Source organism: Oncorhynchus masou, chromosome 18, assembly GCF_036934945.1.
Source record: "Oncorhynchus masou masou isolate Uvic2021 chromosome 18, UVic_Omas_1.1, whole genome shotgun sequence".
Classification (NCBI taxonomy): Eukaryota; Metazoa; Chordata; class Actinopteri; order Salmoniformes; family Salmonidae; genus Oncorhynchus; species Oncorhynchus masou.
In genome coordinates, this window is record NC_088229.1 from 49,176,504 (window position 1) to 49,193,567 (window position 17,064).

Sequence of the window (17,064 nt, forward strand, 5' to 3'; positions counted from 1 at the left end):
CTGCTTGAAAGGGGATCATATAAACAATTCCCAATAAATGTTTCAAGTAACATATGTGAGTTAGGTATCATTCTCTCTATCACACACACACACACACACACACACTCTGTCTCCCTTTCCTACTCCATATGTTTGTTGTTTTACTGTAGTCAGTGGCAGAGAGAACAAACCCCTGCCAGGAGTTATTGTCAATCTAAACCCCCACATTTGGCAAGTGAGGAATAATGAAGAGGGGGGAGGGAGGAGGGGGTACTGACATAGTAAAACCAGACAGCCTCTTATGTACACTTAATGCCAGTGAAGCAACTAGCACGTACTTGACAAGGGACCAAAGGAAAGAGGCGTTTGAGAGAGTAAGGGAACAAGACAAAGAGAGAGGGGGCTGTCCTTATTTGCTCTTCAGTGTGGGGGTGTTGGGGGCTCGTGGGAGGAGGCAGAAAACAGAGAGAGAGAGAGAGAGAGAGAGAGAGAGAGAGAGAGAGAGGGGAGGGAGAGAGAGACAAAGTTAGAGGAACAGAGAGAATAAGTGAGAGACAGGCTCTAAGGCAGTCAGACGAAGAGAGGGGTTGGCAGTCAAGGGAAGCTCAACTCATCTCCAATTCCCTGCTACAGTGAGTGACCATGTGGCTGGGGTGGAATATTGTCTGGCTCGGGGTCTTTCTCATTGGCCTAAATGGGACCGTAGCCTGGGCATCTGACATCCAGCACCACCGCTATGAGGAGTTAGTGCGGGCCCTGTTCGTAGTGCAGAGCGAGTGCCCATACATCACACGGATCTACAGCATTGGGCGCAGTGTGGAGGGACGCCACCTCTATGTACTGGAGTTCAGTGATACCCCAGGCATCCACGAAGCAAGTGAGTGGTCTATTCTTAACTTTACAGCTTTAGAGAGGGCTTGTGATGTTTGGTTAACTTATGGCTTCTCACCTCCTTCAAGATATGCTACATGATGAGATGATGGATAAGAGCGAGATCATTTTTTATTTGTCATTTGGCAGCCAAGCACCGATCATTGTAGCTCCAGCATAAAATGAAGACCTTCAATATTTATTGGAAAGGAGCATCATGCTCCTCTCATGCACTTTCACCACCCTGTGAAGTTCATCATAAATGATTGAGTCTGTAGCCTAATAAACTGTATGCTTTTCCAATTAGTTGTGGGAGGACCACACAACATAGCATAGCGTGACTGAAAGCTTGATGGTTATTCTATCAACAACTGCACAACCTAGCGTTTCCACTGACATTTGCAATATGATCTGTTTCACAGACTAAAAAATGATCCACCCTTCAAGTATATATTTTTTTGTCGACATTTGGAAAGTTTATCGACAATTATTCTGTTTCATGGCCTGACATTAGTTTTTTTTATCCAACAGGTACTTTACTCACGTAAAATGGTTGGATGGAAACATTGTTTGATTAGTATTCATTTAAGAGTTCTTCTCATATACCCACTTGGTAACGCTTTATCTTAAGTGTACATTCATTAATATGTAACTAAATAGTAATACATGTATTTATAACATAGTAGTTACATGTAATTACTATCTAAATACTATGCAATTACAGTGTAATAAGGGTTAAGCGGTATAGGTTATTAGTGGAACAAGGACATGCAATTACAAATCAGTTTGTCGGAGGTTATTCCACATGTGTAATTACTCATGATATATTTACATGTCTTATTCCAAATGTAACTAACATGTTTTGTAATTACACTTTTGCAGTCTCCTGTATACCACCATGTTAACAATGCATCCTATTATTTAACCTTGTTTACATGTAACTACATAAGTCACTACCACCAAAATAAGCTAGGCTAGGACTCCATCAGCTGTTGTAACAACGCACACCCTATCATTAACTACTGCTTCAGTTATCTTATTTCCATATTATTTGGCTTAAAGGATGTACTGAATTAAATGTAAGAGCAATGTATTAACAATGGATATGCATGCAACTATAATGTTCTTACCCAGAAGCAAGTAACTTAATGTAAAGTGAAACACATAATAATATAACCTTTGTAAATACTATGTACCTGCCTTTGAAAAGGGATTTGGGGGTTATTTCTCTGTCTTAAAAGGTGTAATGTAAGTGAAATGTTGTTCAAAATAATATAATGTGCTGTATAATGTTAATGTAGGTACTCATGAGCAAGCAGCTTCAAGTAAAGTGAAACACAGTAGGTTAAACCTTTTTATTACAATCCATGGGAAAATACACGTCAATGTAGGATAAACATTGTTTCAGCACCTGTGTAATTACAATGTACTTTCCATGCAATTACATATTTCACAGGATATATCAAAATGTCAGTTAATACAATGTTGTTATAAAGAAAAGTAACATAACTACAATGTTTCTACACAGGAAGAAGCAACTTAATGTAAAGTAAAACACATTACAACTCATGTAATTACAGTACTATGCAGTTACTATGTTACAACGATGGCAGACACTCAATATGGCAGGTAGCCTAGTGCTTAGAGCGTTGGACTCGTAACCGAAAGGTTGCAAGATCAAATCCCCGAGCTGACAAGGTAAAAATCTGTCATTCTGCACCTGAACAAGGCAGTGAGCCTACTGTTCCTAGGCAGTCATTGAAAATAAGAATTTGTTCTTATCTGAATTGCCTAGTTGTAAAATAAAAAAATACAGTACTTGAGGTTGTGATCAATGGAATCTATCTCAATCTAGGAAGCATGTTGTTACAGCAACTTTAAGTGTAATTACTATGTACTTTCAATATGATTAAATGTTTTGCAGGTTTATCAAAATGTGTCTTTACAATGTAATTTTAAAGAATAGTATCATAACTACAATGTTTCTACACAGGAACAAGCAACTTAAGGTAAAGTGAAAAACATTTTGATTTAATCATGTAATTAATATGTAGTTACTATGTTATAACGTGTTTCTGATTGGAGTAGGTGCAGATTCGTAATACACTTTCTTGAGGGTTGGTGCATAGCCTATTGATCAGACAGTGATATGTTAGGAAGCAATGGAATCCATAGTCTCACTTTTCATGTGATATCAAAAACATTTTTACGTTCAGTGACCCAAAAAACACTAATAGCAACAAAACATGCTTATAACCCTGTCAAAAGAATGAAACACACTCTCTTGAAAGATAACATTGACCCTACTTATGTGACAAACAATGTCTGATCTTACAGCTTGGAATGGTTTTGACAAAATATTTCCTCTAGGGGCATGCCAATATACTAATCCAATGTCTTTTAAGTGTTGAGAGAGTACTCCTTTCTTATTTTCTTTACCCAACTATTACATCCACTCAATAAATTGGAGATGCTTCTTTAAATTATAAACCCTTAGCCTCCAGACCTGCCCCTTTATTGTCTGCAACACCCTTTCAGTGTGTTGTGTGTGTGACATCCTGTGTGAGGATCCACAAAGTTGTTTGTGTGGTTGACTGTCTGGTGATTGTAACCCAGCCTATTCAGAGACCTGACATACGCTCTCCAGCAGTCACTCAGAATGTTGGATCCTCTTCGCACATGTCGTCTGATGATAGGGATTAAGTTTGCCTGTGAGCGGTATTCCACCATTTAAGAACTGGGCGCGGTCTGTTGTGTTTTACCTCCATCATCCCAAACACCCAACCCTGTCTTCTCCATGTTAACGCCATCCTTCCAGGATTGTACTTAAAATAGGCACAAGTGCATATCGTCGTTTTATGACAGTGGTTAGCCACGCCTTGAAATAGCGAGGTAAATCCATAGAAACTAGCATAATGTCACTTATGACAAAAAAACTAAGATCTGATGGTGAATCCGTATAATGTTGAAAGACCCAAAACATAATCATAGGAAATATCACTGATGATGTGTCCAAGAGCACTGAAATATGTATTTATCAAATAATTCAGTATATAAAATGTGCAAGCCCTCTATTTTTTCCCCATATCAGTATATCTACTGAAAAGTACTTTAAAATGGCAACTGATTACCATAAGATAAATATATCAAAAAATTATCTCTCAGTTCCCAATCCCAGATAATGAATGTTACTAGATAACTTGACCCAATTTGGAAACCCTTCCTCCTCTTGAACCTCCTCAGGGCTTTGTTGCAGACCTTCAATAATGAGAGGTAAGACAAATGTTAGTGATATAAGACTTGAGTGTCACAGGGAGCATGACCCTCAACTTCTATAGAAGGGACACCAAAATCAAATTTCACTTAATCGTCCAAAAAAGTCTTGAGCTTACGCTGTTCCTGTCTCATTTGGCAATCCACTTTAATGGAAGTCTTAACGAAATGACTGAGTTGGAGTGTGTCTGTTATTGCCATTTGCACTTCAGCCTATATTCAGTCTGCAAAACAGGCTTTTTAAAATTCAAACAAATTGAGTAATCAAAGTAACAATTGACAGATTGATTATCAAAATAGGTGTTAGTTGCAGCTCTAAAAACAGTACTCAAAACACAATTGTACTCAAAACACAATTGTACTCAAAACACTCAAAACATAACAGCTTTTATTTTACTTTACTGAATAGTGTAGGCTCACAAGAATAACAAATTAGAGCAGCAGCAGTGGTGCAAGCCTCCCCAGTCGCGCCATGCTGCCCTTGTCGGCCTGCAACCATGACAAGTAACCTAAATTCCTGTGGGAAACACTGGTTGGGATGGTTGGAAAGCAAGCTAATTGTGTAAAATCTTGAACTGCCCCTTTCAGCTGTCCAGTGAATAACACATGAAATATACCAAAAGCCTGATGATTAAAAACACCCTTTTACATACAGTTTTTAAGTGAGCAAACATTTTCTCAGAGTGAATATAGGTAAACTAAACTGATGTTTTTTCCCGAGTTAACATTGCTTATAATTCTGTGTTGATCGACAACGGTAACAATGACATTGCACCTCTCACCTTTCTCAGGCGTTTCGTCATTCTTGTCAGGTTCTTTGAGCTCCGTGCAATGGCATCCTCTATCATATCAACTTGCCTCAAGTGTAGCCCCGTACAAATCTGCAATATTGCCGCAAAAAAAATTCAAATCAGATCAATAGCACATGACAGTAGAAACTCAAAACTTTTTCCATAAACGAAACCCGCGATTGGTCCAAGACTCAACTCATTGAGACCCAGCTTTTGGAAACACAACCTTAACTTGACCTTAAACCACATTCTCTTCAGCCTGTAGAAACCTACTCGCTTTACTTTGTTTCACTTCTGTACAAGCCAATGCCATGGAACACTAACTAAAATGTAATTACTTAGCAGAGAGCCCCACACTCACCAGTACCTTGTGTATGGTTGTTATGCTTAATTTTATAGGGTGTTGAAAGAGCATAGACTTTCTATGGGTAACAGCTATTTACAAACAGTGGTCAAAACGCGGTCAAAATGATGTATTCTGTCGTAACCGGCCGCGACCAGGAGATCCGTGGGGCGACGCACAATTGGCCTAGCTTCGTCCGGGTTAGGGAGGGTTTGACCGGTAGGGAAATCCTTGTCTCATCGCGCATCAGCGACTCCTGTGGCGGGCCGGGCACAGTGCGCGCTAACCACGGTTGCCAGGTGCACGGTGTTTCCTCCGACACATTGGTGCGGCTGGCTTCCGGGTTGGATGGCGCTGTGTTAAGAAGCACTTGGTTGGGTTGTGTATCGGAGGACGCATGACCTTCAACCTTCGTCTCTCCCGAGCCCGTATGGGAGTTGTAGCGTTGAGACAAGATAGTAGCTACTAAACAATTGGTTACCACGAAATTGGGCATCATTTTTTTTTAATTATGTATTTTCTGACCTTGGTAGGTCTACCACTAGCCCAGCTATTTTTTAATCAATGGAGCATGATGCCATCCCAGTGTAAAAACAAAGCAAAACAAGTGTTAGGGATTTTAGAAAGTCCTTTTGGATAATGCGGTGACTGTGAACCACTTTCCAAAAATGTAATTATCCCAAACTCTCTTAGTTTGTCAAATTCATTAACCTACCGATAAAGAAATGTTACGCAGTTCGTAAGTGGAACGAGAGAATGGCTAAACATTGAATCCTTCCGGATGGAGCAGTAGGAGTCTGATGATGCCTCCTTGCATCTACAAATCCTGCAAGGAAACATGCACATGTAACTCAGACACAGGTGCATGATAACACTAAGTGATAGTTGAAATGGAACGTAAGCTAAGTAATTCTATTACATTCCATTCTACTATGCTTATCAATTAACTTTTTCAGTAGCAGTAGGAATACATCCACATTGTTGGAAAAAGGAAAACAACAGTTTTCCAGACAGAGATGAAACATCTTAAGTGGTAGGCTACAGGCCAAAGGTAGACCAGAAGGGTATGTCTCCTAAGGTCTTCACTCGCTCTACACGGGCTTGCAGTTCTGAGTGTCAGAGGAGCGTGAGCCCTTGTAGAAAGACCGGAAATCAAAATTCTCAAGCAGCACAGACACAATTATGAAGTACACTGGCCACTGGAAAGCTTAGATTCTTCTCCAGTAGTGTACACGCATAAAACCTATGAGACTAGCTAACTAGGCTACATACCAGCTCAAGATGAAAGTTAGATTCACTGTGCAATTACATATTTAAACATTTCTTACAGTACTCCTCATTTCAAGCTTTCTCAAATTATCTAGGCCAATAAATACTGGTTGTAACGTTAACTTACTATATGTATCCATTTTGCACGCATCATTTTCTGCTTGTGGCCACAGATAGGACACCTCACAGTTTCTTGAGCATGACTTTCTTCTGGAGGTATTTGACAACATTTATTTTTTTTGCTGATAATATCACTTAGCACATGAGCCATCAAAATCCTTGTGTCGGATAAAAACAGTATTGGATTTGGGTGCTGCACTTTAAAAGTTTAAATGTGTATCCAGCTGTTGAAATTGTCATTAAATACCCACATGTAGGAATGTGTAGTAATGTTAGTCAGCAAAAAATAGACGTTCACTGGTTCACATGTTATTGAGCGACATCGAGGACAAAAGTGCAGTGACAGTCAATGTTGACCAAGGAGAACCAAGGTAAATAAGTAGTAAGATATGAATGTAGTTAAAATGTAGAATTGAATTTGTCTTGATAATCGTTGGATATCAAGTGACATCTCAGTGCAAATGAGGCACCTTTTGTGGGAGTATCTCGTTCTGCCCAGTCTGCCGTTAGCAACATAGCTAGCTAGCTAATGTTAGCAAAGGACTAGGCGACACAACTGAAATGTAGCTGTTTTACACAAACAGGAGCTAGCTAGTTGTATTTTGCGAAATATATTTCTTCCCTTGGTTTAATTATCTAGCTAACAAAATAACAGACGCAAAAGGCATATTAATTGTTGCCATAGCAGGATAAGACAGATTGCTTACTAGCTTGCCAACTACAGCTAATTTACAGTACGTCAAAAAGTACAGCCAGAATAACAGCAAAGTAGCTGCATTTCAAATCAAATCAAAGTTTATTTGTCACGTGCGCCGAATAAAACAGGTGTAGACCTTACAGTGAAATGCTTACTTACAGGCTCTAACCAATAGTGCAAAAAAGGTGAACAATAGGTAGGTAAAGAAATAAAACAACAGTAAAAAGACAGGCTATATACAGTAGCGATGCTATAAAAGTAGCAAGGCTACATACAGACACCGGTTAGTCAGGCTGATTGAGGTAGTATGTACATGTAGATATGGTTAAAATGACTATGCATACAGTATATGATTAACAGAGAGTAACAGTAGCGTAAAAGAGGGTTTGGGGGGTTGTATTTGTTTACGTTGTTTTCTAGTGACATTTATTTCAATACATCCATAACAATGATCTAATGATGCACAATTTTGCCTGGCATAGAACATTTGCTCACTCGTCAGGACACTGTGCTTCAGAGGCGCTAGCCAACAACACAGATAACACAATCACTTCCAACTGAATCTGGTAAGACTGCAAACGAGCTGCACTTCATTTTGTTTGCCTTTTATCAATTGACATTTCATTGTATATATCCCAAAAAATTATGCTGGTTCATGATTTCGACTGGCTGAGAAACGCTGCCTGCCTTCTCGTTCCGACTCCCAACACGTTCCTTACTATGGGACAGCTGAAGATAGATTTTCAAAATTGAAATAATGTAGCAAATGTCGGAATTGCAGAATTGCAGAATTTTCACACATTAGCAAGTTTTTATTCATATTGAAAATCTGATTTATTGAATTCACCATGTAGTCTATATTAAATGACACATCATTTTATACAACAGGCTTTTCAAATTCAATATAGGTGCATCATTTCTACATAACATATAAGAAAAAGGCACTCATTTCGTGGAATAACCCAGTACATGTTAAAATCTGCCCGTTGGACAGTAGTTGCAAAATCCTCTTGCCAAGTTTGTTTGTTGGTTTATCTGTAGCATGCACATAAAAGACTTGGAGTCACTTAATGACCAATAATGTCTGATATTTGCAGTCAATTTTGCAGTCATTGAAGTATATTTAAATGAATGTTAGTGCTTTTGGTATGCTTTGGTATATGTTAAGTACAATAAAAAATATGTTTTACAAAATATATTGTCGCAGCGGCAGCCCTTGAAGGCTGGCTTGTTGGGACCATGACCTTGTCTTAGTGCTTTTGGCCTCCCATGGGACAGATTGTCATGCCAGTTAATGTATTTGTATTTTGTATTTACTCTAGATCCCCATTCTCCGCATCCTGGTGTCCAGCAAAATTAAGGCAGTTTATACAATTTTAAAAACATTACAATACATTCACAGATTTCACAACACACTGTGTACCCTCAGGCCACTACTCCACCTCATATCTATATTACTAAATCCATGTGTATGTATAGTGCGTATGTTATCCTGTGTGTGTGCACGTGTTATGTTGTGTTCTGTGATTAAAGGTTATGCTTGTACACTGCCAGTTCTGCAGTCTTAATAAGACTGATATAATTGCATGTGATACCAAAGCGTAATTGTTAAGACAGTCACCATTTTGTTACAAAACAAATTGGCCTATTTGTTATATTTGCCATACATTTTAATAGCAATATATATTTCTGTCCATGACTGGGAGACCCATGAGGTGGCAGACAATTGGCCCAGCATCGTCTGGGTTAGGGGAGGGTTTGGCCAGCTGGGATGTCCTTGTCCCATCACGCTCTAGCAACTCCTTGTGGCGGCCGGGCACATGCAGGCTGTCTTTGGGCGACAGCTCTACGGTGTTGCACCGACAAATTGGTGAGACTGGCTTCCAGGTTAAGCGAGCAGTGTTTCAAGAGCAGTGCGGCTTGGCGGGGTCATGTTTGGAAAGACACATGGCTCTCAACCTTCGCCTCTCCCGAGTCCGTACGGGAGTTGCAGCAATGGGACAAGACTGTAACTACCAAATGGATATATGAAATTGTGGAGAAAAAGGGATACAAAATAAATGTAAATGCATGTTGGAATATGTTTACAAAATATTTCAAAATAAATTTTAAGGCCTCCCGAGTGGCTCAGCGTTCTAAAGCACTGCATCGTAGTTTTGCGGCAACACCACAGCCTGGGGTTCGATCCCAGGAGACCGGGAGTTCCATATGGCGGCGAACAATTGGCCCAGTGTCATCTGGGTTAGGGGTGGGTAGCATTACCTGGCTCATTGTGCTCTAGCGACTCCTTAAGGAGGACACATGACCCGAACTTCGCCTCTCCCGAGCACGACAGTCCATCATTACTATAAGACATGAAGGTCAGTCAATCTGGAACATTTCAAGAACTTTTAAAGTTTCTTCAAGTGCAGTCTCAAAAACCATCAACTGCTTTGATGAAACTGGCTCTCATGAGGACCACCACAGGAAAGGAAGACCCAGAGTTACCTTTGCTGCAGAGGATAAGTTCATTAGAGTTACCAGCCTCAGAAATTGAAGCCCAAATAAATGCTTCATTGAGTTCATGTAACAGACACATCTCAACATCAACTGTTCAGAAAAGACTGCGTGAATCAAGTCTTCATGGTCGAATTGCTGCAAAGAAATGCACTACTAAAGGACACCAATATAAAGAAGAGACTTGCTTGGGCCAAGAAACATGAGCAATGGACATGAGACCGGTGGAAATTTGTCTTTGGTCTGATGAGTCCAAATTTTGATTTTTGGTTCCAACAGGCATGTCTTTGTGAGATGCGGAGTAGGTGAACGGATGATATCCGCATGTGTGGTTCCCACCATGAAGCATGGAGGAGGAGGTGTGATGGTGTGGGGGTGCTTTGCTGGTGACACTGTGGTGATATATTTAGAATTCAAGGCACACTTAACCAGCATGGCTACCACAGCATACAGCAGTGATACGCCATCCCATCTGGTTTGCGCTTAGTGGAACTATCGTTTGTTTTTGAACAGGACAATGACCCAAAACACACATCTAGGCTGTGTAAGGGCTATTTAAAAAACATAAACTGAACACTATGAATACAAGAACAATAAACGTGAACAAACCGAAACAGTACCGTGTGGCGAATAAACAGACACGAAAACAATCACCCACAAAACAACAGTGAAACCCAAGCTACCTAAGTATGATTCTCAATCAGAGACAACTAACGACACCTGCCTCTGATTGAGAACAATACCAGGCCGAACACAGAAAACCAACCTAAAAACACAAAACATAGAATGTCCACCCAATTCACGTCCTGACCAACAAAAAAAATAAAAATAACACAAGAACTCTGGTCAGAACGTGACATCAATAATGTATTTCAGAATGTATTTTGAAATACATTAAATACATATTCTGATGCATTTAAAATATATTGTCATATACATTCATAAATACATTCCGAAATATATGTGACCCGTTTCAAGACACTAAGCATATGTCGCACGTCACTACTTCACAGGATAGGAATTTGAAAGTTTTTTTTTTATTTGACCAAAATAATGTTTTTTTGTAGAAATGCCTTCTGGAACGTATGAACATTCATGTGCCTTAATAACAACTTGTATGCCATCTGTAAATATTAATACAATCGTTAAATAAGGAGCCTAGCTGGTATAGCCACAGAAAAATACAGAACCTTCCCGCTAGCCATGGTTGGCTGAGATACAGTGCCTTGCGAAAGTATTCGGCCCCCTTGAACTTTGCGACCTTTTGCCACATTTCAGGCTTCAAACATAAAGATATAAAACTGTATTTTTTTGTGAAGAATCAACAACAAGTGGGACACAATCATGAAGTGGAATGACATTTATTGGATATTTCAAACTTGTTTAACAAATCAAAAACTGAAAAATTGGGCGTGCAAAATTATTCAGCCCCCTTAAGTTAATACTTTGTAGCCCCACCTTTTGCTGCGATTACAGCTGTAAGTCGCTTGGGGTATGTCTCTATCAGTTTTGCACATCGAGAGACTGAAATGTTTTCCCATTCCTCCTTGCAAAACAGCTCGAGCTCAGTGAGGTTGGATGGAGAGCATTTGTGAACAGCAGTTTTCAGTTCTTTCCACAGATTCTCGATTGGATTCAGGTCTGGACTTTGACTTGGCCATTCTAACACCTGGATATGTTTATTTTTGAACCATTCCATTGTAGATTTTGCTTTATGTTTTGGATCATTGTCTTGTTGGAAGACAAATCTCCGTCCCAGTCTCAGGTCTTTTGCAGACTCCATCAGGTTTTCTTCCAGAATGGTCCTGTATTTGGCTCCATCCATCTTCCCATCAATTTTAACCATCTTCCCTGTCCCTGCTGAAGTAAATCAGGCCCAAACCATGATGCTGCCACCACCATGTTTGACAGTGGGGATGGTGTGGGCAGGGTGATGAGCTGTGTTGCTTTTACGCCAAACATAACGTTTTGCATTGTTGCCAAAAAGTTCAATTTTGGTTTCATCTGACCAGAGCACCTTCTTCCACATGTTTGGTGTGTCTCCCAGGTGGCTTGTGGCATACTTTAAACAACACTTTTTATGGATATCTTTAAGAAATGGCTTTCTTCTTGCCACTCTTCCATAAAGGCCAGATTTGTGCAATATACGACTGATTGTTGTCCTATGGACAGAGTCTCCCACCTCAGCTGTAGATCTCTGCAGTTTATCCAGAGTGATCATGGGCCTCTTGGCTGCATCTCTGATCAGTCTTCTCCTTGTATGAGCTGAAAGTTTAGAGGGACGGCCAGGTCTTGGTAGATTTGCAGTGTTCTGATACTCCTTCCATTTCAATATTATCGCTTGCACAGTGCTCCTTGGGATGTTTAAAGCTTTGGAAATCTTTTTGTATCCAACTCCGGCTTTAAACTTCTTCACAACAGTATCTCGGACCTGCCTGGTGTGTTCCTTGTTCTTCATGATGCTCTCTGCGCTTTTAACGGACCTCTGAGACTATCACAGTGCAGGTGCATTTATACAGAGACTTGATTACACACAGGTGGATTGTATTTATCATCATTAGTCATTTAGGTCAACATTGGATCATTCAGAGATCCTCACTGAACTTCTGGAGAGAGTTTGCTGCACTGAAAGTAAAGGGGCTGAATAATTTTGCACGCCCAATTTTTCAGTCGGAAACTGACGGAAGGCCATGAATCGGGAAAACATTCTTAAGAAGGGAGCTTATCGAGAGGAATGAAATGAGCCGCCCAGAATCTTTTGATTTGTTAAAAAGTTTGAAATATCCAATAAATGTCGTTCCACTTCATGATTGTGTCCGACTTGTTGTTGATTCTTCACAAAAAAATACAGTTTTATATCTTTATGTTTGAAGCCTGAAATGTGGCAAAAGGTCGCAAAGTTCAAGGGGGTCGAATACTTTCGCAAGGCACTGTAATGGATTGGCTGGACATGCCGAGAGATGAGTTCAGATTGGTCTGATATGTAGCATGCTTCTGTCCATAACATGAACTGCTATGTATGGGTGGGTAATCCTGTCTAACGGAGCTTTTTTGAAAGATATCACAAAGAACTGAAAATGTTTTGCTACTGCTCTCAACATTGCTGCCCTGAAGTTAATAGCGCTATTGCCAAAGCTCAGTAGGAAAACATTGTACCTAACATTACACCTTTAGTGTTCTGTGCATATGTGACAAATGCACATGATTCTATTTGACATTGTGTGTATATTTTCCAGAGACAGTAATGGGAAGAACAACATGACCCGCACCAAAATTAGATTAGGATATATTTTTTTGCTACTACTTTCACCACTTTTAGTCTTGAAATATTTGGTTGTTTACTACACTTTGAATCATTAAAGAGATGGCTGGGGCTAAGGCTTAAGCGGGTCTGAACGATGTTGAGTGGGTGTAGACAAGGAAGAGCTCTCCAGTAGGCTTACCAAAATATTCACAAGCCATCTTCTCAAAAGTGGGGTTACAAATTTATCAACTTCCAAAGCAGAATTACTTTCTCATTGTTCCTCAACTGCAGTGTATAATATACAATTTTCTAGCTCAGAGCCTCTACTTTTATCTAATGTAAAACACATAATTTAAAATGTTGCTACATAGGACCAAATCCAAGTCGTGGGACACATATGTTGGAATGTATTTAAAAAGTAGAAAATAAAATGTAAAAAAATCGGTTTGGGATCGCTCTTTCAATTTGCATACATATTCAATCTTCGTATCTGCTTTTCACAATGCAATATTCACATAGCTTTTGATATTGTTTTCTTGTAATTTGAACTGTCACTGAACGTCTCAAAACTGTTAATTACACTCAGAAAAATATTTCCTGAACAGAAACATATAGGTTTCTTCAGTTTGTCCCCATAGTGAAAACCTTTTTGGTACTAGGTAGAACCGTTTGAAGGGTTCTTCATAGAACCCTCTGTAAATGGCTCTACCTGGGTCTTCCTTGAACCCTCTGCAAAGGGTTCTACCAAGAAAACTCATTCTGTGGAGTGCCTAGTGTCTGCAGTGTTCTAAAGGTTCTTCATAGAAGCCTCTATGAAGGGTGTAAATCTTTATTTGTATATTTCCCAATGTGTCTTTTGAGTCAATTGTAGAGTAACTGTACTACTCATGAGTGTTTTTTAGTGACATTTGATTGCTTTCAGTCCTGTGGTCTTCACCAAATGAGTGCCTAAGTGAATATGTTATCATTAAAATGTAACACTTTATGACAATACATCACATATATCAAAATAACTTACTTTGACAGCCTAGTTTTTCCCTAATATAGTGGTCTGAAACTCATCGTTCGCAGGCCACATCAGGCATGTAAGTGACATTATGCTGGCTTGCAAATTGATGTGTAATTCCTATTGGAATCCAGCCAGAGTGATGATATCCAACAATTGGAACTAAGTCATCCGCTACCTGAATTCAGAATAACTGTCAAGGTAGGGAAGGTTGATAAATCAGACTACCTAAACCATCTCAGTAACGGCTGCAATAAGTACAACTACTAACAGATTGGATTAGTTTAGAAATATGTATGTTATTTATCTTTGTGTGGCATAAGATCAATCAATCAATGAATGCACATGCAAAACCCCAGATATTGAAACAAATAAGCAGATGTAGGGTGTTAAATTGGGACTATATTCTTTCATGACATGCACAGAAAATCATATCAATTTATATTTTCAAAGGGATGAGTCTGGTGTTCATATTTCATGACCTCAGCGGGCTTTTTGAGTTGCCTATGCGCAAGTCATTTGCAAAATAATACACTTGATTTATGTTACATAGCATGCTAAATGTGTCTGATCAGATGTTAGCAAACGAATAGATGAGCTGCCACTTCCACTTATTTGCCCAGCCAGAGATCAAATAACCAAACATACAGACAGCGATTCAGATGATACAAAATCACATTGATTGATTTTCAGAAAAGTCAAGGGATTTTGGTCAGGATACTACACGAGTGAAGAGCAAAATCTGTTTTACAAGGCTAGCGTAGGCTACATAGCTAGCTAACATGCTTGGAAAATGTTCTTATAACACTGTTATATGAGCAAACTAGACTAAAGATTATCATTGTGAACATTCACCTCAATTTGTCTGATGTTTTACCAGCCTAATTGTAGCCAAATATCATATTGATTGATGTACCTTTCCCAATCTTAACAGTGCTGAAATTATTGTTGACCGCACATTAAATTATTTAAAATGTTAGGATGACTTTGGGAGTTTCAGTAAGCAACAATATGTATGATACATTCCTTCAATGGCATTAGACTACTTTATTCCAATATTTTCGTAATTCTGTGATATTCATTCCCACAGTAATTATTGATTGATCCATCCAGTTGTGCTTAAGAAAACATGCATGCATAGTGGTGGGCTTTGCGAGGTGATTGTCGTAGCGACATGTCTCAGAATGGTAACAGCCTAGTAATAGGTGCTGCCGAGCAACCATCATTATGAAGCATCAAATCTCATGAAAACATTTCTTATACTGGATTTAGATACGACAAGCGTTTTTTAGGTTGGTGCAACAGGTGTAAATTCTGATCCCAAAGTCGGACTTTGCTTTGTCTGACCTAGCATTTAAGACCAACTTTTTAACGCACAAATGGTGAAACTAGCCCAAGATGTTTTCGTTTGGTTGGTAGAGTAGAATAGGATTTTGACATTTTTAAAAGATGACAAGAAGCAGAGAAAGACATGTTCCAATGTCGAAGCAACTACTTCAACCGCTGACAAATGCCTTCCAAGACCCAAATTGCTCTAAAAAAGTTATGTCCCAATTTCCCAACCCCAGGTCGGACCAGATGTGTGGCCCATCTACTGAGATGCACGCACGGCATAGTCTGACAGCGGTAAGATGCATGCTGTTGAGAAAAATAATGAAACACATTGCAAATTGCATATGCTCAATTTGAGACTATTCTTGCGTTTCAACATTCATTCAAAATATTATAAAAAATCTACAATATGATTCTAGAAGAATGCAACTTAAGCAAAGGTGTATTAAACCTTGTTAGTCCAAATCCAACATTGTGTATTTAGGGTTCAAGCAGTGAAACTGGCGAAACCCTATTGTATTTTTTCCTCATTCATTATTAGGGTTTCAGCAGAGAAGCTGGTGAAACCCAATTGTAATTCTTCTGGTTCATTAGGGGTCCATTCCCCGCTGTCCTCAGATAATCACATGGGGTGCTTTTGCCTTAAAGCCTTTTTGAAATCTGACAAAGAGGCTGGATTAATAAGAAGTTAACCTCTCTAGGGTAGGGGGCAGCATTCTGAATTTTGGATGGAAAGCATGCCCAAATTAAACGGCTTGCTACTTGGGCCCAGAAGATATGATATGCATATATCTGGTAGATATGGGTAGAAAACACTTTAAAGTTTCCAAAAATGTTAAAATAGTGTCTGTGAGTATAACAGAACTGATTTAACTCTTAAGGTATAGGGTAGATTTTTTTCAACTTTTTGATAAAAAGCATGCAAATTTTCAACGTCCTGCTACTCATACCAGGAATGTAGTATATGCATATGATTAGTATGTGTGGATAGAAAACACTCTGAAATTTATAAAACTGGTTAAATCTTGTTTCTAACTGTAGCAGGCAAAACCCCAAGGAAAAACTGTTCAGAAAAAATAGAAAACAATCCCTCCGCCAGTTCCCTGTATTGTCTATATCAAGTGAAATTAGATAGCGCCCAGTTTACAGTTCCTACAGCTTCCACACGATGTCGACAGTCTTGGGAATTGGGTTGAAGTTTATCTTTGGTGAAATGAAGAATAGGCACTTCCTGTCAGAGGTCACACTGTGGAAAGTTATGAAATAGAGAAAATCGTCCATGATTTGTTGACTTGCTGCTATTGAATACAGATCGCCCCGTCATCAATTTGATCGATAATTAACGTTTACAAATACCTAAAGTTGGATTACAAAAGTAGTTTGAAGTATTTTGTCAAAGTTTATAGGCAACTTTTAAAAATTTTTGTAATGATGTTGCGTTTTGGAAAGCTGTTTTTTTCTGGATCAGACGGGCTTTATAAATGGACATTTTGGGTATACATGGACGGAATTAATCGAAAAAAATTACCAATTGTGATGTTTATGGGACATATTAAAGTGCCAACAAAGAAGCTTGTCAAAGGTAATGCATGTTTTATATTTTATTTCAGCGTTTTGTGTAGCGCCGGCTACGCTAATTCTTTT

General features: G+C 39.1%; 1 protein-coding gene across 3 annotated transcripts in view; it reads left to right on the top strand.

Annotated features, from left to right (window-relative positions):
* The first annotated feature begins 479 nt into the window (after positions 1-479).
* cpn1 (carboxypeptidase N, polypeptide 1) overlaps positions 480-17,064 on the top strand; it is a 188,453-nt gene continuing 171,868 nt past the window's right edge. The window contains exon 1 of one of the 3 annotated variants that reach the window (XM_064923555.1): positions 480-856. In XM_064923555.1, the coding sequence (XP_064779627.1) occupies positions 622-856 (235 nt within the window). In that variant the 5' untranslated portion in view covers positions 480-621. The remainder of the gene's footprint in view (positions 857-17,064) is intronic. The other 2 variants (XM_064923556.1, XM_064923554.1) reach the window with 2 other exon arrangements.